This window comes from Ranitomeya variabilis, chromosome 1 (assembly GCF_051348905.1).
Source record: "Ranitomeya variabilis isolate aRanVar5 chromosome 1, aRanVar5.hap1, whole genome shotgun sequence".
NCBI classification, from domain to species: domain Eukaryota; kingdom Metazoa; phylum Chordata; class Amphibia; order Anura; family Dendrobatidae; genus Ranitomeya; species Ranitomeya variabilis.
Genome location: NC_135232.1, coordinates 873,456,435 through 873,482,870, shown reverse-complemented (window position 1 = coordinate 873,482,870; position 26,436 = coordinate 873,456,435). Strand labels below are relative to the sequence as shown.

At 43.3% G+C, this 26,436-nt stretch overlaps 1 protein-coding gene across 1 annotated transcript in view; it reads left to right on the top strand.

The window, feature by feature from the left end:
- MTTP (microsomal triglyceride transfer protein) overlaps window positions 1-26,436 on the top strand; it is a 169,722-nt gene that overhangs the window by 36,269 nt on the left and 107,017 nt on the right. Inside the window, exons 2-3 of the mRNA XM_077277601.1 lie at window positions 7,708-7,895; window positions 8,318-8,461. Coding sequence (XP_077133716.1) covers window positions 7,708-7,895; window positions 8,318-8,461 — 332 coding nt within the window. The remainder of the gene's footprint in view (window positions 1-7,707; window positions 7,896-8,317; window positions 8,462-26,436) is intronic.

Genomic DNA, 26,436 nt, shown 5'->3' with positions numbered 1-26,436 from the left:
GTTATGGTCAACCGGACAGAGAGGGCCACCCGTCCATTCTTAGACTATCCAGTAGACGATGGCAATGGTCTTCCATGCTGAGGCTTGAAGCACGTGTAGAATATGTTAATGTGGGCCATAGTAAATAGGGGAAAGTGACAAGAGATAATAGGGGTCATGTATCAATCTATCTAAAAAATAGAGACTGTTTAGATGTCATTCTTTATACTCTGTTTTTAGCCCTACGCACTGAAAGAAACATTAGAATTTTGTATATACTGACATATGTATGTTTGCCAGGTGTCAAGTTACTTCAAGAAAATGAACTGTCCAAATAGATTTTAATAAATATGCTGTAATCATTATAAAATTGTTGTTGTAACAATTATCCTATTGGTACTTGCCCTGTAATGTCACCTTGCTGGAGTATTTCTGTAAAGGCCACCTTAAATAAGTCATAATTCCAGAAATACACTAAAACTTTCAGTCAAATGACAAATTGATAGTGACTACACACGTCATTTAGAAAAGCACAAAAGTTTTATGAAATATAGGTGTGAACATTGGACTATAATTTTATCAGTAAATGAGAGGAACAGCTTCTCCTATCATAGAGCAGATAACAGTAGTGATGGTAATAACAGACATACTCTCTACAATATCCACCACACTGATACGGTAGCTGTTAAAGCAAAGTGAATTATGTGTAATCTACCTTAGGATCAAGGATTGAAGTCTTCATGGGCTCATCTGCAGCTTTTACCATATATAGTAGACTTTCTGGGCAGGCTGGCAGGTCCTCCTGAAACACAGCCCGACAGATTCGAAATCCAGTGTGTTACTGTTACTATTCAGGTTAATGAAAGTGTTTTTGCTGCCACCATTTAGCACTAAAAATAAGTGGCTAAAGTATATTTGGATGCATTTTGATACTTGATTATTTCTCTCATAAAACTGGACCTGGCAATAGTACTACAGCTTACTTTAAAGGGACTCTGTCAGCACATTTGACCTATCTAAACTATTAATATGGGCATGCAGTTTTTAGACTGCTGAAAAAAGTCCTACCTATGTGTGTCGTATCAGATGTGTTGTTGTTGAGAAATCATCTTTTATCACTTGATATAGGTGACCTCTCCCAGGCTCCGCTGCGGATCATTCCTGGAAGATAACTATTAGGACCAGCCCTTCCTAAACTAACTGCTTGGCCCTCATAAAATAGTAAAGTCTATACTCACCTCCCGTGCTGGCGCTGTTCCCATGGTGTCGGCACTCGTCGTATATATATATGAATCTTTTACATTTTAAAAATTACAAAAAGGAAAATGGGCCTACGCAAAAGTTTGGGCACCCTTCATGGTAAGTACCTAGTAGCATCCCCTTTTGAAAGTATTACAGCTTGTAAATGGTTTTTGCAGCCAGACAAGAGCCTTTCAATTCTTATTTGAGGGATTTTCATCCATTCTTCCTCGGAAAATTGTAAACCTTCAGCTTGTGCCTTTTGAGGTAGTCTATTATGGATTTTGATGTGCGTTTAGGATCATGATTGATTTGTACAAGCCATCCTTCTTTGAACTTCAGCTTTTGTACAGATGGTGTTATGTTTGCATCAATAATTTGTTCAAATTTCATTGAATCCATTCTTCCCTCTACCACTGAAATGGTAACCGCGCTGTTGGCTGCAAGGCAACCCCAAACCATGATTGATCCACCCCCATGCTTAAATTTGAATGTGCTTTTCCTGAGTGTGAGTTCCATTTTAACCAAATCGGTCCACAGAACTTCTTTAGATGTTCTTTTGCGTACTCCTGTTACTTAATTTTATGGTGAGGACGCAGGAGAGATTTTCTTCTGATGACTTTGTAATGTCTGCTGGCACCTCCACATGGTTCCCCTCCTCCCACCATGCGGGGACTTCAGCTTATTCACCACCCTGGCCGCAACAGTGCCCTCCTAAGCTACCTATTCTTTCTCTGTGCACGCCACACTGTGTTCCAGCAGTGTGCTTAGTGCACGTGTGTGCACTCTCCTGCTCTTATAGGCGCAGTGCGTGCACATGGTAAATGCCCCCAGATAGCAGCTGGGATGCATTCAGTTAATGGGATCCCCTGCAAGGTGTCTCCCAGCCAATAGCTGTGAGGCGCCTTGCATAAAATAGCCTGAGCAATCCTTATAGCTATTCTTAGTGTGTTGATTTGTGCAAGTGTATATTGCCAGGTTAAAGTTATTCCCATATCCTGTGTTTTTCCATTAGCCTAGCATAGTTTGTCCATGTTCCTGTGACTGCTTTGGCAGTTTCCTAATAATGAAACCACATCTGCGGTACATATACCCAGTCACCTAGTACCAGTGTGGCCAGCCCTGTGACCACTATCACTTTTCTTAGTGCAGCCAGCTCCAGAACGGTTTCCTAATATCTACGTGTGTGAACAAGAACCCATCATCATTATCCAAGCTAACCATACAGTCGTCTGTCTTCTAGTCAGTGACCTCTGTCACATCTCCCCATGTCAGCAAACCTGATCCCTGGGATTGGAAGCAGCAGTACCAGCATCTGCCTAGGAGTGGTACCTGGTGGCAACCTGCAGCCCAATCTGTCTCCACCATCAGGAGCTCCAGTGAACACTAAGTAGCTGCTTAACTAAGCCCCTTTCTAGGCAGATCCGGCCCTGTGGCACAGTGGGTTTATGAACCATTTGCGCTACCTGTGGGTATGACACTCTTCCATGAAGACCATATTTGTGCTGGTGTCTCTGAACAGCAGAACAATGTACCACAATTCCAAGATCTGCTAAATCTTTCTGAAGGTCTTTTAGAGTCAAGCGGGGGTTCTGATTTGCCTCTCTAGCAATCCTACAAGCAGCACTCACTGAAATTTTGCTTGGTCTTCCAGACCATATCTTGACCTCCACTGTTTCTGTTAACTGCCATTTCTCAATTACATTTCAAACTGAGGAAAGGGCAACTTTAAAAAAAGCTTTGCTATCTTCTTATAGTCTTCTCCTGCTTTGTGGGCCCCATCAATAGGACCTACATAAAAAAGAGGCCCAGTGGCATGCAGCTGTCAGCGGAGAGATGGTCATAATTGTCATAGAAATTAATAAATGGGAATTCTGACCACTGATTTCCTTTCAGCACACAACTGGATCACATTCTTCAAATAGATGCAGGGATCCACATTTAATATACTGTACATGTATGGCATATTCTGTGGATATACCAAACATGTACATAATGGGAATGTAACTTATGAATTCTGGTTCATTGCTGTTGGAATATTTCTATCTGATGTGTAAGACCAACCAGTCCTAACCACTACAGAGCAGGAGAGCTGACTTCTCATACATTGATATCTTCGCTTCTTCCAATTGTGCATCTGAGTTCATGTTTCTTTTGGCTCTTTGTCCTTTAAGTTGATCTAATCAAAAATAATTGAAAGGACTTAAAGGATCACCCAATTGACAGCTGTTTAAAAAAAACAACAACTTTCCCATTCACCCTTGTCTAACGTAATTGCAGCCTATTGCTTTCCTGATTGCCACCATTCACTGAATGTGAAATTCAATCAGGGTCAAAGCAACGTAAGTTAGCAGTGTCACAACGATATATAAAATGGGAAAACTTAAAAGTAAAAAAAATAATTTATTACTTACAAAAGTTTCTCTGTCAACATGCCTAATAAAGTATCCTGAATGTATAACATAAGAGTATGCTGGGCAGGTGACAGATATGCATACTTAGCATGTCACTGACTTAGCCCGAGACACTTGCTTGTGCATGCATTACAAAGATATGCAGTATTCTATGACATGACTTAATTATAGACCACGCATACTTATGTAATTGGTGATCAGTAAATATTCTATTTTCAGCAACAACTCGAAAGCGACATCTCCAACTATAGCACCGAAATGTATTTTCCTCAAATATTACAATTTAGGAAATGCAATTCAATAGCAAAATTGAAAACTCCATAAACACGCATTTCTTTATTCAGATATCGGAAGTTGCGTCTTATATTATGAACACCGTAGGGGGTATTTTTCTTTATAACTTTAACGTGTGTGTTTTGAGCTAAAAAAAACCATTGTGAAATATTTTGCACCATTTTCCTTCTATATCCTCTGTGTTGCACTATCATTTGCTAGCTGCAGAATGAGTTAACTAAGAATCTGTAAGTGAGATAATTCTGATAGCGAGTTTACGATAACTCCTTTATCTGTTTTTGGCTAAGCTCACACAACCATATAAAAAATTGTCTGATTTTCCTCCGTAAAAAAATGGACGATTATTCATCTATATTGTCATCTGTATGCCTTCCGAATGTATATGGCATCCATTATTATACATCTGCTATAAATAAAATTTACACGACCAAACACAGTCTTCTATGCTAATAATGGCAATGTATCCATAAAAATCGGATGTTATATAGTTGATTTCATATGAATTTTTGCACCTATACACTTGAATAGGAGAGTCTCATCCAAAATACTGAAGACTAGTGCACGCTGGAATTTTTTTCATGCAAAAATTCAATCTGTGTAAAATATAAAAAAGAGGTAATCTGAACCACTAACATTGGTCCGAGTACTATAAAAAATTACATTACTCACACCAAAAATGCGGTCGCGTGGACGTAGGCTTCTGCTGAGCTTTTTTCTGCATATTTATGATCTCAGTCTGTCATGCATGAGCTAATGCGTCCAGGCATTGCATTGATAGATGCAAGCAGGGGGGGATTAACAGTAGCCAGGGCCCCGGGCAGTTTAGAAGGTATTCGCCCCCCCAGGCACGTGAGGTATCATGTGATATGTCACATGATTCTTTTTGATATATCATAACACATAGGTGCTCATCTGTAGATGGAAAATGACTGAGATAGTTTTTAGGTTGTGTTGCAGCCAATGGCACGGGGGAAGAATGGATTCAATTAAATTTCAACAAATTCTTGAAGCAAATCTAACACCATCTGTAAAAAAGCTGAAGTTGAAAAGAGGATGGCTTCTACAAATAGATAAGAATCCTAACCACATGTCAAAATCCAGAATACACTACCTCAAAAGGCGCTGGCTGAAGGTTTTACAATGGCCCTCACAGTGCCCTGATCTGAACATCACTGAAAATCTGTGACTACACCTCAAAATAGCAGTGCATGCAAGATGACTCTTGTCTGGCGACAAAAAGTGTTTACAAACTGTGATACTTAAATTAGGGAGTGCTACTAGGTACTAACCATGCAGGGTGACCAAACTTTTGCATCAGCACATGTTCCTTTTTGTAATTTTTAAAATGTAAAAGGTGAAAATATATATGTTTTGCTTAAAATACATAGGAAATATGTCATCTTTAATTTTAGGCCTTCTAGAGATAATTTCATCTTCAACTTGCTTAACTGTTCGCAATAACAGTAATGTGGACCAGGGGAGCCCAAACCACCTATATACAGTATGAGCCCCCACATAGCTCCCTAAATACAGTGTGAGCCCCCATATAGGCTCCTGTATACAGCTTTGTATGTATAGTATGAGCCTCATACAATATAACAAGGACAATCTGCCCCCATGGGCTCCTTTGGAGCCTAGGGCCCCGGGCGGTAGCCCAGATTTCCCCCACTATAATCCACCTATGGATGCAAGAAATCAGCAATACCTAATTTCTCCTCTGGCAACTTCTGGGTTGACTCTTATCCATATTTATTAGTTGTCATTTATTTAATTGAAAACTAGAGAACTAAAGTGGGAAAATAGAGGTGATGTCAACACAACACCAGCCCCTCTTATCCTTGACCAACCAAGCCCACCCTCGCCAAGCCAGTGCAGAGAAAAGGAAAAGCAATAGGTTTTAACCATTTGTCCAGAATGTCATGAAATCTATTCTCTATTTTCCTAATTCAAAGAGAGATTATGGCCCAGATTCAGCAAAGTATTTATGCCAGAAATCTGAAGTAAACACTTTGAAAATTTGCAAAACTTTTGCGCAACGCAGAGTTGTGAACGAATGTTGTGACTCTCATGTTCTCTTCAATTCAGCTACCTCCGCTGAAATGGGCGGAGAGGAGGTGGGACATAGCACCACCCGCTTGTCTAGTTCTTGTTTTGTGAAGAGGCACCTCTCAATGAACCTGGCACCTATTACTCCACTACGATCCATCATCAACACGGAATCAACACCAATATGTCTTGAAATAAATCTATTTTGATAGAGCTCAGAGGACAAGCAAGCCACAAAGATACAATTAGTACTTTGTCTAAGGCCTAAAATTGCAATATTATTTTCCACCTTTCTTTATACCCATACCTAGCTATGATCTATCTATGTAACCTTGTATATACGGTACAATTCGATATTAGCGGTCAAGGTGATCCCTGTGGGTTCCACCATCAGAACACTTGATTGGCCCATCATCGTGTAAAGCTTAAAAAAAGGGATTGTCCAAACCTACAACCATAAGTCAGTGAACACTAAGGTTATTAGTGACCAATGCTCTTGGTCCATGCAGGAGGCATAAGTCTAATCGTTAGCAACAAGTCTTTATATGAAGTGGTTTAGAATTAGAGAAGGGCCTTATGGTATATGCAAATATTTTAAAGGAAAGCTATCATCAGAAAATGACCTATTGTTGAAAGACGACCTGTCACCAGGTCAAAAGTAGCCAATATTAGCTTTTTTCAATCTGACATAGGATTCCTGAAATAAGACCATAACATTTAGCACTGCATAACAAGGCCCATATCTCTGAAACCATATGGATGAAAAAAAAACCAAAAACAACCTTCACACTCAGGGTAGTAGAGGAAGAGAGGAATACTACACTTTCACAAGAAAAAGGACGAGCCATATTTTAGTGTATTGTCAGAAATCGATAATAGAATGATTAGTCCTGCACTATAATCATTTTTCGCGAACATGTAGATATGCTTTTAATCGGGTTCTTATCTTAAGTATATAGATTTTTTTTATTTTGTGTTTTCAACCATCTGTTTTAAAAATGAAATCTTGTAATTTTCACATTGTTTCAGGAAATGCAAATGAACATTAGCCACAATGAGCAGACTCTATCTTTTGTATTGAAGCATCTAATGAGCATGTGCAAAGGTCAATGTGAAGGGAAAGGGCACAGGAGATGCTGTGACATCGCCTATTTTGATTGGTGGTAGCTGTTTACACAGGTGTTACCTGTTATTTTAAACCTTCCTCTGATGATAGAGAGCCTGCTGAAAACACTTCCTGAAAGGACAGAAGTTAGAGTCTAAATAAAACCCAGTGGCCACTGTGGAAATTGCAAGATTAATTATGCTATTTAATAAAAATCATAATATATATAAAAAAAAATTAAAAACAATAAAAAAGTACATGTAACAAAAAACTTGATTTAAACAATGTCATTTTCTGTTGATAGCATACATTTAAGCATGAATTTACCTTTATGTTCCACTAAAAGGTACAATATAACCGAATTTCCAGTGAGCATGGACGTAAATGTTGGATTCCATTACTGTTTCTTGGCCTTACTTCTGTTTGCATTGAAACATAGGGGTTGAATGCACAGTTTTCCCTATGTAACATTCAGTCTATGAAAAAAATCATTTGAACAGATCAATATGTGTCCTGTCATTCTATGTTAATTGTATGGATGGAAACATTGGTTGGACTGAGCAGAATGGAGTGACACAGTCCAGTAAATACATTTTTTATAATGGCAGTTTTTTACTCTTTTTGATGCAGTGCATACAGCGGGTCCAAGGCTAAACAATGACAAGGTATATAAATACGCATACACTACGGAAGTACTAATCGATAAACCAAGAGGATCCCTAGAGGACAGTGTGGGCTACAAGATATTGTCAGACGTGGACGTCAACTTGATATGGCGAAACCCAACCAACAAAGATGACCAACTCATCAAGATTGCGGTATTTCTCTCACACCAGCATTACACATGTCTTACAATGATGTTGGGATGATGTTGTACACATGAACCACTGACGGCTCGTTTCAGCACCTCTTTATGGAAACAAGTCCAACAGTAGATGCTCCATTATGAGTTGTGATAGGCAATGGGCCGATGCTAGAAACTATAGAGTTTTCTAGATTTCCTTTAGTCAGTTTGGACATTATGTAAGATAATAAACCAAATGGGTGGTCCTTAGGATGGGTCATCAATATCAAAGAGGTGGGAATCCATCACCAAGCACTGCCACCGATGCACTGTTACCAGGTCCAGCAGCAGCCTTAGTGGCCACTCCACAACAACTCCTGGTTATTTGACTGACCGATTATTTCCATTATGTAATTTGTCTAACAATTCTTATTAAGTTGTTTCTTTTCATTATAGATGAAAAACATTAAAGTAGAAAATATACACATACGCCCGCAAGGTCAGAATATTTTTACTGACACCAATGATGCTAAACTACTTGGAGAAAGTAACCTAGCTATTCTTCAGAAACCGATTCTTGTGCAGTGGACTAATGGAAAGGTAAGAGAGCAAAATTCATATTGCAAAAATATGACCAGGCTATAGAATGATGCCATATACGGCATTTTAGACTCTATTCTCACCTGTGATGAAGGCTCCGGTAGGAGCGTTCAGGTGGCTGGAGCAGCATGTTATTGGCTATTGGCTGACCACTGCAGCCAATCATAGGCTTCAACAATTAAACAATACAACAATTTAACCATCTGGATGGTGGGTATACATCACTTATATTTTGTACCCATCCTTTGCTTCTGTATTTATGCTATATGAAATAAATTATTATTATTATTATTATTATTATTGGTAGGAACAGCCAGTGTGCCTGTGTACACCAGCAATTTTGTAAAACAAATTAAACGATGATCTGTATGAGAAAATCCTGGCATACTCTACTCTGGTCCTTGTTACGTGCATGCCATTGCAGACAGGACCTATATCTGTACTATGAAGACGAGCGCATGAAGCTGGAAATGAAGCCAGTCAAGTCCCCAACTTGCAGACGTCACTCACCCTTTTTTTCATACAGCCATATGAACCTGGCCTTAGACCCAACTGTGTGACAAATAGGATGTCTCACAACCTTAGGTGTTATTTTGTTATTTCTACTTGTATGTGGCAAGCACTTGTAACATTTCCAACGTAGAAAATCTTAAGAAAATGGTATCCAAGAAGTATCGTTTCTCCTTGCGGAGAGTGACATGTTAAGCATGTCGAGGTGAGGAGACTTAAAGTCTAAATGCCCCTCTGGGAGATATGCAAATTGTCTCTTCAGAGAGAAAGAGGACTAGAACTCTAGTGCCATCTTTTGGAAGTAGCAATCCTAACAGTCAATGTCGACCCTTTAACGAGCCTTGTCACATGACTTAGGATAATAGCCAAACCAGATCTCAATTTGCAGACACTGTGTTTCGGGGTACTGCCCCTCGTCAGTGCAAAGTGGAGATCTGGTTTGGCTGTGTGAGAGGCGTCTGACCGGGATCCAAGAAGTATCGTTTCTCCTTGCGGAGAGTGACATGTTAAGCATGTCGAGGTGAGGAGTAGGGTTGAGCGACTTTGACTTTTTTAGGGTCGAGTCATGTTTCGCGATACCTGACTTTTTGAAAAGTCGAGTCGGGCGAAATCGGCCGATTACTGCGAAAAGTCAAGGATCGGCCGGAACACGAAACCCTATGCACGTCAATGTGGAATTTTTTTTTTTTCCTCTCTCTCTCTCTCTCTCTCTCTCTCCCCCCTCCGTCCCAGCACAGAAAATCTCGTGTTACACATTGCAAATCCCTACTGCGCACAAGCGATAAAATGATGATAGGCGTGCACGCCCCTAACCCCTATGTCATCACTCTGCCCACGCTCCTTCATTGGCTGAAAAAATGGCGCTAAACGCGTCATACGAAACGCGACTTTGGCGCCAAGATCGCGTACCGCATGGCCGACCCCACACAGGGATCGGGTCGGGTTTCATGAGACACCGACTTTGCCAAAAGTCGGCGACTTATGAAAATAACCGATCCGTTTCGCTCAACCCTAGTGAGGAGACTTAAAGCCGCAATGCTCCTCTAGGAAAATATGCAAATTGTCTCTTCAGAGAGGAAGGGGACTAGAACTCTAGTGCCATCTATTGGAAGTAGTGATCCTAATGCAAGAAGGTGAAAAAGGCGTGGGTCTCCCTCTGTTAGGTGAGGTTCATGTGAATCTAACCTCAGAGAACTCCTGTAATGATTAGCTCTCAATCTAGCAGACATAGGGGGTCGATGAATCAAAGCTTTTAGGCCAGAATGAAGTCGAAAACTTTTTGTGCAACATGGTGTTTTGTACACATTTTGCTACTTTTGGCATTTTCACATCAATTTGAATCAGCTCTGCCGAAATGGGCAGAACTGGGGGAGAGTCGGGGTGAAATGAGACACAGCCATGCCCGTCCGTCCAAGTAATCAAAACTGCAGGCGTTTTGTACAGCAGAAATCCTATTCCAGTCAGTGATTGGAGTAACAATTTTGGCAGTTGCCTCTTAGAAAAATGCTCCAAATTCATTAAGCAGCATGCACCTCTTAAACATAATTTGTCACCAAGTTTTTGCCATGTATACATATAGGCAGAGACCCTGATTCCAAAATTTGATATCATTAACAACTGGTTAAAGAAAGTCTCCTGTAGGTGTCACATATTCAGTCTTTAAATAGTTTAATCATTAATGTGCAGTAAAAAGAAACTTCTGTTATCAAATTGAACTGATAAAGCTAATAAATCGGATATCTGTATAAAGGTCACACATAACCAAAGAAAGCCACATGTTCAAATCAGTGGAAACCTTATCTAAATACTGTAGAAATGTTCCTAGAGACTAAGAAATGCAAAACAACTGCTTCCAGGACCCATGGACCTTTATAAAGTAGGCTTAATTATTGCTCACAAACCTTATTATGAAACGTGCCTTAATCATAGGGTAAACTGTTTCCTTCGTCATCTGTAATTTCAGGTAAGGAATTTCCCTCTGGACATTTTTTGTTAGTATTTTGTTTTTCGAACGCTTACATTGTGTATAGGAAGTCTATAGATAAAATGGGAATAAACGTTTTGCAGATAAAAACATAACTAATGTTATATCAAAATTATTCATACAAATTAGCTTAAAAGAATTCTGTGAAAAATTATGATTTTCACTAAAATTAACCTGTCAGCAATCTTTACCTACCCATCCCCCCAAAGAAAACCCTCCATTAATTTGACTGTGTATCATTATAAAAAGATAAGCCTGTTGATGTCTTTATGACCCCAAAGTGCTACTCTAGAAACGAGAAATCACATTTTGAAATTCATTCTGGAAGTGCATTGGGCAGTCATGATGCACTTACAGAGAGTGATACTAGATAGGGAATACAGCGGAGGCTGAGGAGCTGTAAGTGCATCTTCAATCCCCAATGCACTTCTAGACTGTACTTAAAAATGTAATTTGTCACTGCTGAAGAAGAACTTTGGGTTCATAAAGCAATCAACTCCCAATATGTGCACGTAGGTAGAGACCCGTCAGTCCAGGGTAGTATGTTTTTCTCTGGAACACTGCAGCTTTTCAGATTCAAACATATTTGGCTGAGTTCATACAGGCAGGGCCTGATACTTGATGCCCCTCAAATGGGCAGCATGTGCCAGGTGTCAGGTTCACTTTAACATGAATAAAAAGTGTCTTCGAAAAACATATCCATACATTAATCAATTGCGTAAAAATTCTGACCAAATACTGAATGTGTGAACATGGCCTTAGGATAGGTGATCACTTTTTTTCATCGGAGACCCACTGTAAGTGCATATTTGCTACTGTGTAACAGTCACAGGACAGGGAGGGGTTAAACTTCCAAGTATTTAATCTCTATTGGAAATCAAGAATCTTACCCTTGTTGATATCAGAGAGAACAAGTGACACAACACAATCCTCTATACCAAGACCAATAATACCACATACAAAGGAGCAAATACCACCACAGCATGACAAGACTACATATTACGACCGCATAGTGACAGAATAATACCACATACAGGGGATACATACCCCCACACCATGACCAGACCACAGAGTGACCAAATAATACCACATACAGGAGACAAATACTGCCACACCACAACCAGACCACATATTACCACCACATAGTGACTGAATAATACCACATACTGCTGGTTAATACAGTCGCACCATGACCAGACCGCATAGTGACTAAATACTACCACATACAAGAGAAATACCACCAAATCATGACCAGATTACATATTACCACCACATAGTGAGAGTACTACAGTACTGATCATTAACCCCTTAGTGACAGAGCCAATTTGGTACTTAATGACCGAGCCAATTTTTACAATTCTGACCAGTGTCACTTTATGAGGTTATAACTCTGGAACGCTTTATCGGATCCCGCTGATTCTGAGATTGTTTTTTCGTGACATGTTGTACTTCAAGTTAGTGGTAACATTTCTTCGATATTACTTGCGATTATTTATGAAAAAAATGGAAATATGGCGAAAATTTTTAAAATTTTGCAATTTTCAAACTTTGTATTTTTATGCCCTTAAATCAGAGAGATATGTCACAAAAAATAGTTAATAAATAACATTTCTCACATGTCTACTTTACATCAGCACAATTTTGGAAACAATTTTTTTTTTTGTTAGGGAGTTATAAGGGTTAAAAGTTGACCAGCAATTTCTCATTTTTACAACACCATGTTTTTTTTAGGGACCACATCACCTTTGAAGTGATTTTGAGGGGTCTATATGATAGAAAATAACCAAGTGTGACACCATTCTAAAAACTGCACCACTCAAGCTGCTCAAAACCACATTCAAGAAGTTTATTAACCCTTTACGTACTTCACAGGAACTAAAACAATGTGGAAGAAAAAAATTAACATTTTACTTTTTTTTGCAAACATTTTACTTCAGAACCATTTTTTTTAATTTTCACAAGTGTAAAAACAGAAATTTAACCACAAATTTTGTTGTGCAATTTTTCCTGAGTACGCCGATACCCCATATGTGGAGGTAAACCACTGTTTGGGCGCACCGCAGAGCTTGGAAGTGAAGGAGCACCGTTTGACTGTTTCAATGCAGAATTGGCTGGAATTGAGATCGGACGCCATGTCGCGTTTGGAGAGCCCCTAATGTGCCTAAACAGTGGAAACCCCCCACAAGTGACACCATTTTGGAAACTAGACCCCCCAAGGAACTTATCTAGATGTGTGGTGAGCACTTTGAACCCCCAAGTGCTTCACAGAAGTTTATAACGTAGAGCCGTGAAAATAAAAAATCGCATTTGTTTTCACAAAAATGATTTTTTCGCCCACAAATTCTTATTTTCACAAGGGTAACAGGAGAAATTAGACCACAAAAGTTGTTGTGCAATTTCTCCTGAGTACGTCGATACCCCATATGTGGAGGTAAACCACTGTTTGGGCGCACCGCAGAGCTTGGAAGTGAAGGAGCACCGTTTGACTTTTTCAATGCAGAATTGGCTGGAATTGAGATCGGATGCCATGTCGCGTTTGGAGAGTCCCTGATGTGCCTAAACAGTGGAAACCCCCCACAAGTGATACCATTTTGGAAACTAGACCCCCCAAGGAACTTATCTAGATGTGTGGTGAGCACTTTGAACCCCCAAGTGCTTCACAGAAGTTTATAACGTAGAGCCGTGAAAATAAAAAATCTCATTTTTTCTACAAAAATGATCTTTTTGCCCCCAAATTTTTATTTTCACAAGGGTAACAGGAGAAATTAGACCACAAAAGTTGTTGTGCAATTTCTCCTGAGTACGTCGATACCCCATATATGGGGGTAAACCACTGTTTGGGCGCACCGCAGAGCTTGGAAGAGAAGGAGTGTCGTTTTACTTTTTCAATGTAGAATTGGCTGGAATTGAGATCGGACGCCATGTCACGTTTGGAGAGCCGCTGATGTGCCTAAACAGTAGAGACCCCCCACATATGACACCATTTTGGAAACTAGACCCCTTAAGGAACTTATCTAGATGTGTGGTGAGCACTTTAAACCCCCAGGTGCTTCACAGAAGTTTATAAAGTAGAGCCGTGAAAATAAAAAAATCGCATTTTTTCTACAAAAATGATCTTTTTGCCTCCAAATTTTTATTTTACCAAGGGTAACAGGAGAAAATGGACCCCAGAAGCTGTTGTACAATTTGTCTTGAGTACGCCGACACCCCATATGTGGGGGTAAACCACTGTTTGGGCGCATGGCTGAGCTCGGAAGCAAAGGAGCGCCATTTGACTTTTCAATGCAAAATTGACTGGAATTGAGATCGGACGCCATGTCGCGTTTGGAGAGCCCCTGATGTGCCTAAACAGCAGAAACCCCCCAAAAGTGACCCCATTTTGGAAACTAGACCCCCCATGGAACTTATCTAGATGTGTAGTGAGAACTTTGAATGCCCAAGTGCATCACAGAAGTTTATAATGCAGAGTCGTGAAAATAAAAAATATATATTTTTTAACAATAAAGATTTTTTAGCCCCCAAGTTTTTATTTTCACAAGGGTAACAAGAGAAATTGGACCCCAAAAGTTGTTGTCCAATTTGTCCTGAGTATGCTGGTACCCCATATGTGGGGGTAAACCACTGTTTGGGCGCATGGCAGAGCTCGGAAGGGAAGGAGTGCCATTTTGGAATGCAGACTTTGATAGAATTGTCTGCGGGCGTTATGTTGCCTTTGCAGACCCCTAATGTACCTAAACAGTAGAAACCCCCAACAAGTGACCCCATTTTGGAAAATAGACCCCCCAAGGAACTTATCTAGATATGTGGTGAGAACTTTGAAAGCTCAAGTGCTTCACAGAAATTTATAATGCAGAGTAGTGAAAATAAAAAAATATATTTTTTTCCAACAAAAAAGATTTTTAGCCCCCAAGTTTTTATTTTCACAAGGGTAACAGGAGAAATTGGACCCCAAAAGTTGTTGTCCAATTTATCCCGAGTACGCTGATGCCCCATATGTGGGGGTAAACCACTGTTTGGGCGCACGGCAGAGCTCAGAAGGGAGGGAGTACCATTTGACTTTTTTAGCGCAAAATTGGCTGTCGTGTTTGGAGACCCCCTGATGTACCTAAACAGTGGAAACCCCCCAATTCTAACTCCAACCCTAACCCCAACACAGCCCTAACCCTAATCTCAACCCGATCCATAATCCTAATCACAACCCTAACGATAATCACAACCCTAACCCCAAAACAGCCCTAATCTCAACCCTAACCATAACCCTAATCAAAACCCTAAATCCAACACACCCCTAACCCTAATCCCAACCCTAACCCTAATCCCAACCCTAATCCCAAACGTAACACTAATCCCAACCCTAATCCAAACCCTAACCCTAATCCCAACTCTAACCCTAACTTTAGCCCCAACCCTAACTTTAGCCCCAACCCTAACCATAACTTTAGCCCCCGTCGTCACAAAAAAAGTTCAATGTAACCTTTTTTTTGTACGTCGCGTCCGCCATTTCCGCGGATGCGTGGCCGTAACTCTGCCCCCTCCTCCCCAGGACATAGACTGGGCAGCGGATGCGTTGAAAAACTGCATCCGCTGCCCACGTTGTGCACAATTTTCACAACGTGCGTCGGTACATCGGGCCGACGCATTGCGACCGCCCCGTACCGACGCAAGTGTGAAAGAAGCCTTAGGCTACTTTCAGACATAGCGCATTTTTGAGCGCTATTTTGCGGGCGCTTTTCAAAAATGCGCAATGTCATTTTCGTCTGCCGGCAAAGTGAATGAGAAATTCACTTTGCCGTTCAGACACACCGCAAAAAAACGCGGCGCTTTTGTCTGCAAACACGCTGGCGTAAAAAGAATTGACATGTCAATTCTTTATGCAGCGGCGTGTCTGCGTATCCCCCTAGGGCCCCATATTACCTTCCACACACAGCGCCTTTGTCCTGGGTGTCGGCGTCTTTGTACGGAGGGGTTGACACCCAGGACCGGACGTGACGTCGGACAGGAAGAGGGAAGCCCCCGCCCCCCAGTGAAGCAGCATGGAGTCCTTCTGTGTGTGTGTGTGTGTGTGTGTGCGTGTGTGTGCGTGTGTGTGTCCCCATGCGACGCTAGTGCCACCATTGTGCTAAGTCGCCGTATGGGACTACTACTCCCATCCGGTATTAGGATGGGAGAGTTGTCCCTGTGTCCGGCGACTTAGCACAATTGTAAAGTTACACAAAACACCTACACACAATACACATACATGACACACAGTACATACAACATATAACACAGAGTATATACTCACCAACAGCACACTTGTAGGCGAAGCCCTCGATCCTCCAGGAAAAAATCCAAAAATAATAAACCAAATTCATACTCCCTGTCCGCAGAATCCATAAAACGAGTGTCCCACGCCGATCGGCTGCTCTCCGGCGATACACTGCCAGGAGCAAAGCTCCTAGCAGTGTATCGCATACTGTTCCGGAGTTCAATGACTCCGGCGTCTCGGTTAACAGCAGTACAGCTGCATTGAACTTTCCCACGCAGCACTGCCGTTAAGCGAGAGTGCCGGGGTCAATGACCGCCGGTAAACTCGCTCGCGCATGCGCAGTGACACACCGACAGGAACTATGGCTCCTGTCAGTGTGTTGCTGCAGCCGTGGAGAGCAGACATATCTCTGGATGTGTCTGTTCTCCATGGAAAATCTTGATACGTGGCACTTAAATATGTGGCAATTAAATACGTGACACGTGGCACTTATACGTGATACGTGTCACTTAAATACGTGGCACTGAAATACGTGATACGTGGCACTTTGATACGTGGCACGTGTCACTTAAATACGTGGCACGTGGCACTGAAATATGTGGCACGTGGCACTTTGATACGTGGCACGTGGCACTTTGATACGTGGCACGTGGCACTTTGATACGTGGCACGTGGCACTTTGATACGTGGCACGTGGCACTTTGATACGTGGCACTGAAATATGTGGCACGTGGCACTTTGATACGTGGCACGTGTCACTTAAATACGTGGCACGTGGCACTGAAATATGTGGCACGTGGCACTTTGATACGTGGCACGTGTCTCTTAAATACGTGGCACGTGGCACTGAAAGATGTGGCACGTGGCACTTTGATACGTGGCACGTGGCACTTTGATACGTGGTACGTGGCACTTTGATACGTGGCACTGAAATATGTGGCACGTGGCACTTTGATACGTGGCATGTGTCACTTAAATACGTGGCACGTGGCACTGAAATATGTGGGACACGTCGCACAAAAAAGTTACATGTAGTTTTTTTTGTGTCGACGGTCCGCCGAAGCACGACGCATCCGTCGCACGACGGATGCGACATGTGGCAATCCGTCGCAATGCGTCGCTAATGCAAGCCAATGGAGAAAAAACGCATCCTGCAAGCACTTTTGCAGGATGCGTTTTTTCTCCAACGACGCATTGCGACGGAAGCCAAAAAACGCTAGTGTGAAAGTAGCCTAACCCTAACCCTAGCCCTAACCCTAAATTTAGCCCCAACCCTAACCCTAACTCTAACCCTAACCCTAACCCTAACTCTAACCCTAACCCTAATTTTAGCCCCAACTTGTCTTCTCCTGCCGGCCGGCAGATGGCAGCAGATGGCGGGCGCACTGCGCATGCGCCCGCCATGATGAAAAAGCCGGCTGGCAGGAGAAGACAGAAGAGGACCCAGGGACCCCGGGTGAGTATGATAGGGTCCCCGAATCCCCCTATTTCTCTGTCCTCTGATGTGCGATCACATCAGAGGACAGAGAAATAACTGATCGCTTTTTTTTTTTTTTTTTTTTGCGGTCGCCGGTAAACTGTTAATTACCGGCGATCGCAAAGCAGGGGTCGGTGCAAATCGACCCCGATCATGTTCTTTGGGGTCTCGGCTACCCCCGGTAGCCGAGACCCCAAAGAACATCCGGGTGCCGGGCGGCGGGCGCACTGCGCGTGCGCCCGCCATTTTTTCCCGGAAAAAAGATGGCGGCGCCCATGGGGAGACACGAGGAGCACCGGGGGAGGTAGGTAAGTATTGGGGGGCTATTGGGGGCCATCGGGGACCACATTTCTCTGTCCTCCGATGTGCGATCACATCGGAGGACAGAGAAATTAAACGGCAAATCGCGTTTTTTTTTTTTTGGTGCGACCGCCGGTAAACGGTTAATTACCGGCGATCGCAACTCGGGGGTCGGTAAAAACCCCCCGAATCATGTTCTCTGGGGTCTCGGCTACCCTCGGCAACCGAGACCCCAGAGAAAATCCGACTCTGGGGGGCGCTATTCACTTTTTCCACAGCGCCGTTAATTAACGGCGCTGTGGTTTAAGTACCCTTAGCGGCCGCCGTTAAAAGGCGTATCGGCGGTCGTTAAGGGGTTAATAAAAACCTCAATACTAATAACACTAATATTACCACTGGTGACATTATACACAGGAGCTCTGTATATAGTTTCAGTGTACAGGTAACACAGTGATCACCAGTGATATTATACACAGGAACTCTGTACATAGTAGAGTATATAGTGTCAGTGTACAGATAATACAGTGATCACCAGTGCCATTATACACATGAGCTCTGTATATAGTGTCAGTGTACAGATAATACAGTGATCACCAGTGCCATTATACACATGAGCTCTGTATATAGTGTCAGTGTACAGGTAATACAGTGATCACCAGTGACATTATACCCAGGAGCTCTGTATATAGTGTCAGTGTACAGGTAATACAGTGATCACTAGTGACATTATGCAAGGAGCTCTGTATATAGTATATAGTGTACAGATTATACAGTGATCACCAGTGACATTATACACAGGAGCTCTGTATATAGTATATAGTGTACAGATTATACAGTGATCACCAGTGACATTATACACATGATCTCTGTATATAATGTCAGTGTACAGGTAATACAGTGATCACTGGTGACATTATGTACAGGAGCTCTGTATATAGTGTCCGTGTACAGGTAATAGTGATCACAGGTGACATTATACACAGGAGCTCTGTATATAGTGTCAGTGTGCAGGTAATACAGTAATCACCAGTGAAGATTATACACAGGAGCTCTGTACATAGTATACAGTGTATAGTCTACAGGTAATACAGTGATCGTCAGTGATATTATACACAGGAGTTCTGTGTATAATGTCAGTGTACAGAAAATATATTGATCACCAGTGACATTATACACAGTAGCTCTGTATAAAGTGTCAGTGTACAGGTAATACAGTGATCACTAGTGACATTATACACAGAAGCTCTATACACAGTATACAGTATATTGTGTAATTGTACAAGAAATACACTGATTCACCAGTGACATCTGTAGTTGAAGTCTTTCATCTTCATCCAGTGCAGACCCTCATCACTTCTTTGAACCAGGACTTGTCTCTGCAGAAAATAACACAGTTATTTATAACTGATCACTTCCAGAGCACATTCCCCACTATTTTCCCCAACTTCTACACTAAGTCAGATGAAGAAAAGAAAGACATAGTGATGCCCTTCACAGTAGCAGGACCTCCTTTTGTTCTCCCCCATGGAAGACATGGGGGACAATAATGTCCCCTGATTGGACCCTACAGAAATTATGTCCCCACTTGCCACCATAAACCAATAATGTATGTTCCTCATCCTGACCTCCATACAGTAATTATGTCATCCCCTTATTAGTAAGGTGCCAGATCATGGTCCCCTTTATTTAATGTGGCTTCATATTCGGCGTATTCGTTAAAATGGCTGCCGACTGCAGCTGTGACAGAGTGTTCTGATCTGTGACTGGCCACGCGCTGACGTCACATAGCAGTAACAACGAAAGGCTGCCGGCCTATCGAAGGCTGCAGCAGCCATTTAACATAACTGCTATGTGACGTTGACACACGGCCTGTCACAGAGCAGAGTGCCCTGTCACAGCTGCAGCTGGCATTCATCTTGATATGCGCCATCGCCAGGGTCAGCGCCAGGTTTTCATAGGCCTTGGGGGAAACAGTATCAGTGGGCCCCTTTTGCTCATGCCACAATTTCTGATGCACAGATAAGAAATACAGGTATAGTACAATGTATAGGCACCACATAGTCCTCCATATAGTATATGGGCAACCATATAATCCGCCATACAGTATTATGGGCAACCACATAGTCCTCCATACAGTATTATGGGCAACCACATAGTCTTCCATACAGTATTATGGGCCACCACATAGTCCTCCTTGCAGTATTATGGGCAACCACATAGTCCTCCATACAGTATTATGGGCATGACATAGTCCTCCATACAATGTTATGGGCACCACATAGTCCTCCATATAGTATTATGGGCCCCATATAATGCTCATTCATACAGTATATCATGGGCTGCATATAATGCGCCTCCATACAGTATATCATGGGCCGCATATAATGCATCTCTATACAGCATATCATGGGCCCCATATAATGCTCCTCCATACAGCACATCACGGGCCCCATGTAATGCTCCTCCATACATTATATCACGAGCACCATGAAATGCTCGTCTGTACAGTACATCACAGGCTCCAAGTAACGCTCCTCCGTACAGTAGATCACAGGCCCCATGTAATGCTCCCCCATACATTATATCACGGGCCCCATGAAATGCTCCTCTGTACAGTACATCACGGGCTCCAAGTAACGCTCCTCCGTACAGTAGATCATGGGCCCCATGTAATGCTCCTACATACAGTAGATCATGGGCCCCATGTAATGCTCCTCCATACTGCACATCACGGGTCCCATGTAATGCTCCTCCATACAGTAGATCACGGACCCCATGTAATGCTCCTCCATACAGCACATCGCGGACACCATGTAATGCTCCTTCATACTGCACATCATGGGCCCTATGTAGTGCTGCATACATAAAAAATAAATCAAATACTCACCTCTCCTGTTCCTGCCACTGGTGCGGTATACTCAGCGTCTCTCCCGACTCCGCAGTGCTCAGGACAGAGAGACTGAGTGCGCAGTGATGACATTGCAGAGTCAGAGGGTGCTGAAGACACTACAGCTGCCGGAAGCGAGGAGAGGTGTATTAGAGGAGGGACCGCACCAGCGATGGAACGGGACACCCAACTCACGGACCCCATAGCGTGTGTCCCACCCCCCATTCGCCCAGGACCCCAGCGCTTACCTGGGTTTGCCGGGTGGTGCCACCGGCCCTACTCGTGACGGTGGGTGCACGTGCCCATGCACGCCTCTGCCTTCTGCACTTTTAAAGGGCCCGCATCCCTTTATTTTTTAATTTTTTTTCCTAAATTTCTATGGGGCTCATCGGGCATTTCACTGGTGTCCCGGTGGGCCAGTCCAACCCTGGTCGTAGCTCTGGCATTACATTGTGCCCGCTGTGCAGAGCTTCAGAACACACTTTATTGAGACCAGAGCAGCAGGGGAAATGGGAGGGGAGAGTAATTTACTTATTTTTTTGTTAAAACAATTAGTACATTGTTCTCATTGAGGTGATCATGCTGTGTGGGGGCCTTTATACTGCTTGGAGGTATATGTGAGGATGATTAGACAGTGTGGAGGGCCACTATACTTTGTGGGGTCCACTATACAGTATGGAGGACTGTGGGGGCCCATTATACCATGTGGGGGGTATTATACAGTGTAGAGAGCTGTGTGGAGGACCATTATGCTGTATGGATGGCTGTGCTTGGGCCATCATATTGTCTGGTAGGACTGAGTAAGGCCATCATACTGTGTGTGGAGGACTGTAGTGGGCCATCCTATTGTACTGAGGTCACTGTGGGGGCAATTTGGGTTCATCATACTGTGCATGTGGAGGGTAATGTGAAGGAATTCCCTGTGAGATATCACACTGTGCTTTGGGGACACATTTGGTGGCATCGTATTTTATGGGGCCCATCTTTGTAAGGGTTGCAAAGTTGTGAGATATGCTCTTCTGTGTCCTCTCTGAATATTTGAACGTTCTTTTTTTGTGCGGCAACCCAATTAAGACTTCTGCTATGGGCAGGGCCGGACTGGGACTAAAATTCAGCCCTGGCATTTGAAGTCACACAGGCCCACTTGTCGCATGGTGACTGCATAATATCTTTGTACACTTGTAGGCTACAAGAAATGAAGGGAGTGTAACACGACTATATAACATATAATTACAGCTGTATCCAGCATTACAGCTCAGTCCCCATAGAATGTAATACAGCACAGCCCCCATAGACTATAATACAGCACAGCCCCCATAGACTATAATACAGCACAGCCCCCATAGACTATAATACAGCACAGCCCCCATAGAATGTAATACAGCACAGCCCCCATAAAATGTAATACAGCACAGCCCCCATAGAATGTAATACAGCACAGCCCCCATAGAATGTAATACAGCACAGCCCCCATAGAATGTAATGCAGCCAGCCCCATAGAATGTAATACAGAACAGCCCCATAGAATTTAATGCAGCACAGTCCCCATAGAATGTAATGCAGCACAGTCCCCATAGAATGTAATGCAGCACAGCCCCCATAGAATGTAATGCAGCCAGCCCCATCGAATGTAATGCAGCACAGCCCCCATAGAATGTAATGCAGCCAGCCCCATAGAATTAAATGCAGCACAGCCCCATAGAATGTAATACAGCACAGCCCCATAGAATATAATGCAGCACAGCCCCATACAATATAATGCAGCACAGCCACCATACAATGTAATGCAGCCAGCCCCATAGAATATAATGCAGCACAGGCCCATAGAATGGAATGCAGCACAGGCCCATAGAATGGAATGCAGCCAGCCCCATAGAATATAATGCAGCACAGGCCCATGGAATGGAATGCAGCCAGCCCCATAGAATATAATGCAGCACAGGCCCATGGAATGGAATGCAGCCAGCCCCATAGAATGTAATGCAGGCAGCCCCCATAGAATGTAATGCAGGCAGCCCCCATAGAATGTAATGCAGCACAGCCCCATAGAATGTAATGCAGCACAGCCCCATAGAATGTAATGCAGCACAGCCCCATAGAATGTAATGCAGCACAGCCCCATAGAATGTAATGCAGCACAGCCCCATAGAATGTAATGCAGCACAGCCCCATAGAATGTAATGCAGCACAGCCCCATAGAATGTAATGCAGCACAGGCCCATAGAATGGAATGCAGCCAGCCCCATAGAATATAATGCAGCACAGGCCCATGGAATGGAATGCAGCCAGCCCCATAGAATATAATGCAGCACAGGCCCATGTAATGGAATGCAGCCAGCCCCATAGAATATAATGCAGCACAGGCCCATGGAATGGAATGCAGCCAGCCCCCATAGAATGTAATGCAGGCAGACACCATACAATATAATGCAGCACAGCCCCCATAGAATGTAATGCAGGCAGGCAGCCCCCATAGAATGTAATGCAGGCAGGCAGACCCCCATAGAATGCAATGCAGGCAGGCAGCCCCCATAGAATGTAATGCAGGCAGGCAGCCCCCATAGAATGTAATGCAGGCAGGCAGCCCCCATAGAATGTAATGCAGGCAGGCAGCCCCCATAGAATGTAATGCAGGCAGGCAGCCCCCATAGAATGTAATGCAGGCAGGCAGCCCCCATAGAATGTAATGCAGGCAGGCAGCCCCCATAGAATGTAATGCAGGGAGGCAGCCCCCATAGAATGTAATGCAGGCAGGCAGCCCCCATAGAATGTAATGCAGGCAGGCAGCCCCCATAGAATGTAAGGCAGGCAGGCAGCCCCCATAAAATGTAATGCAGGCAGGCAGCCCCCATAGAATGTAATGCAGGCAGGCAGCCCCCCCATAGAATGTAATGCAGGCAGGCAGCCCCCATAGAATGTAATGCAGGCAGGCAGCCCCCATAGAATGTAATGCAGGCAGGCAGCCCCCATAGAATGTAATGCAGGCACGCAGCCCCCATAGAATGTAATGCAGGCAGGCAGCCCCCATAGAATGTAATGCAGGCAGGCAGCCCCCATAGAATGTAATGCAGGCAGGCAGCCCCCCATAGAATGTAATGCAGGCAGGCAGCCCCCATAGAATGTAATGCAGGCAGGCAGCCCCCATAGAATGTAATGCAGGCAGGCAGCCCCCATAGAATGTAATGCAGGCAGGCAGCCCCCCATAGAATGTAATGCAGGCAGGCAGCCCCCATAGAATGTAATGCAGGCAGGCAGCCCCCATAGAATGTAATGCAGGCAGGCAGCCCCCATAGAAAGTAATGCAGGCAGGCAGCCCCCATAGAAAGTAATGCAGGCAGGCAGCCCCCATAGAAAGTAATGCAGGCAGCCCCCCCCCCAATAGCTCCACAATCCAGTCATCACTCATTGATAAAAAAAAACAAACACACTACTCACCTCTCTCCTCGTGTCCCGCGCTGCTCCTGGCTCCGGCCTCAGCAGTCGCAGTCTGCCCGCCCGGTCACACAGCAGGTGCGCGATGATATGACGTCATCGCGCACCCGCAGTGTCAGCGGCAGGCAGAGCGGGGAATGATGGGAGAGGAAGCGTCAGCAGACGCTCTCTCCTCCATCATTGCATTCAACTGTACCGGCGTCTATGACGCCGGTATAGTTGAATGCGGGGCCGGGAGTGTGCCGCGACAGCATGGGGAGTGTGCTGACAGCGGCACATTCGAGCGGCCCACTACTGCCATCGGCCCTTCTGGCATTTGCCAGAACTGCCCTATGGCCAGTCCGGCCCTGGCTATGGGGCTCATGACTTCTATGTACACCCCTGGCTGTGTCTACTGGCAGCCGGGAGTAATTAGGGTCAGTTAGTGGAATTCCTAGGGTCATAATGCCAGGGTGAAGATGCCCTGCTTTTTCATGTGCTTTTTTTGTTTTCTTTTTAAAGAAGCAATGCTTTTCAAATTTGGACACTTTTAATGAGAATCTGTAACCAGGTTTTTGCTAGATAATCTGAGAGCAGCATAATGTAAGGGCGGAGAGCCCTTGAGATGTGTAGAGTTTGCTGAGCTGTGTACAACCCCATCCACAACACTGATTGGCAGCTTGCTGACAGTGAGCAGTCTGGCAGTGATAATATCCTGGTGATAAAACATTTATTGTATTGAAATTACAGCACACAGCCTAGTGAGTGAAACATCCCTGAAATCAAGCTCTCTTTCCCTATATTATGCTGCCCTCAGATTTCATAGCAAAACCTGGTGAGTGGTGACAGATTAATGTTTTGCCTGGTTTGCGAAACGGATGAGGGAACACCCAAGCGTTGGGAATCTGGACAGGGAGGATGCTGCGTTACTGCCAGATGCGGCAAGACCCGGAAACGTACTGAGGGACATAGAAAAGAGCACAGGGAAAGTAAAGGATGTGAATGATGCCGTACCATGTGTTGGTGCTGTAACTGATGTGGACGTGCTGGGATTGAAACCAAGTAAAGTTCTGTGTATAAAGTTTGAATTGGATTCTGTCTCTTTGTGCTCGACAACACCAGCAGCCGAATTTCAGCAGCCCCGATGGGACCCTGACAGTGCAGAGGGTGCAGCAGAAGGTATGCAAGAAAAGGGACAATGTTTATATGTAGTCCATGAGCCAAGAACCAAATTTGACGATATCGGTACCAAGCGGAGTGACTAATTCTCTTTGGTATTTTTAGGTAGATGCATGTCTGTAGTTTATTTTTTGATATGATAGCCCTTACATATACGTAGCTTATTAACCCCTTCAGCCCTAGGCCTATTTGTACCCAAGTGCCTAAGCCAATCTGACCTGTGCCACTTCATGGGCTAATAACTTTGGAACGCTTTCACCTATCCAAGCCATTCTGAGATTGTTTTCTCGTGACATATTGTACTTCACGTCAGTGCTAAATGGGAGTCAATATATTTTACCTTTCTATATAAAAAAATGCTAAATATTCGGAAATTTTGGAAAAATCGGCAATTTTTTAACTTTGAAATTCTCTGCTTTTTACAAAAATACTGATACCCCCCATAATAGTTATTAATTTACACTCCCCACATGTTTACTTCATATTGGCATCATTTTGAAAATGAAACCTTATTGTTTTACGACGTAATAGGGCTTATAGTTTTATGCGCAATTTTTCACATTTACAGCAAAACCCACTTTTCAAAGGACCAAGTCACTTCTGAAGTCACTTTAAGGGGCTTACATAACAGAAACCACCCATAAATTACCCCATTTTGCAAACTACACCCCTCAAGCTGTTCAAAACTCATTTTTAAAAACTGTTAACCCTTTAGGTGTTCCACAGGAATTTTAGCATGAGCCAAGAACCAAATATGACGATATCGGTACCACCCGGAGTGACTAGATGTAGTATTTGTAACAAAATTTAATCCAAGTTATGTAAATACACACTGAACATGTCATGTGCATATATATATATATATATATATATATATATATATATATATATATATATATGTTACTCCATAATATCTTCAACATCGGACTCTGAATCTGACTGTTGTTCTACTGGCTCGTCTTCAGTACCCTTGTTCTGG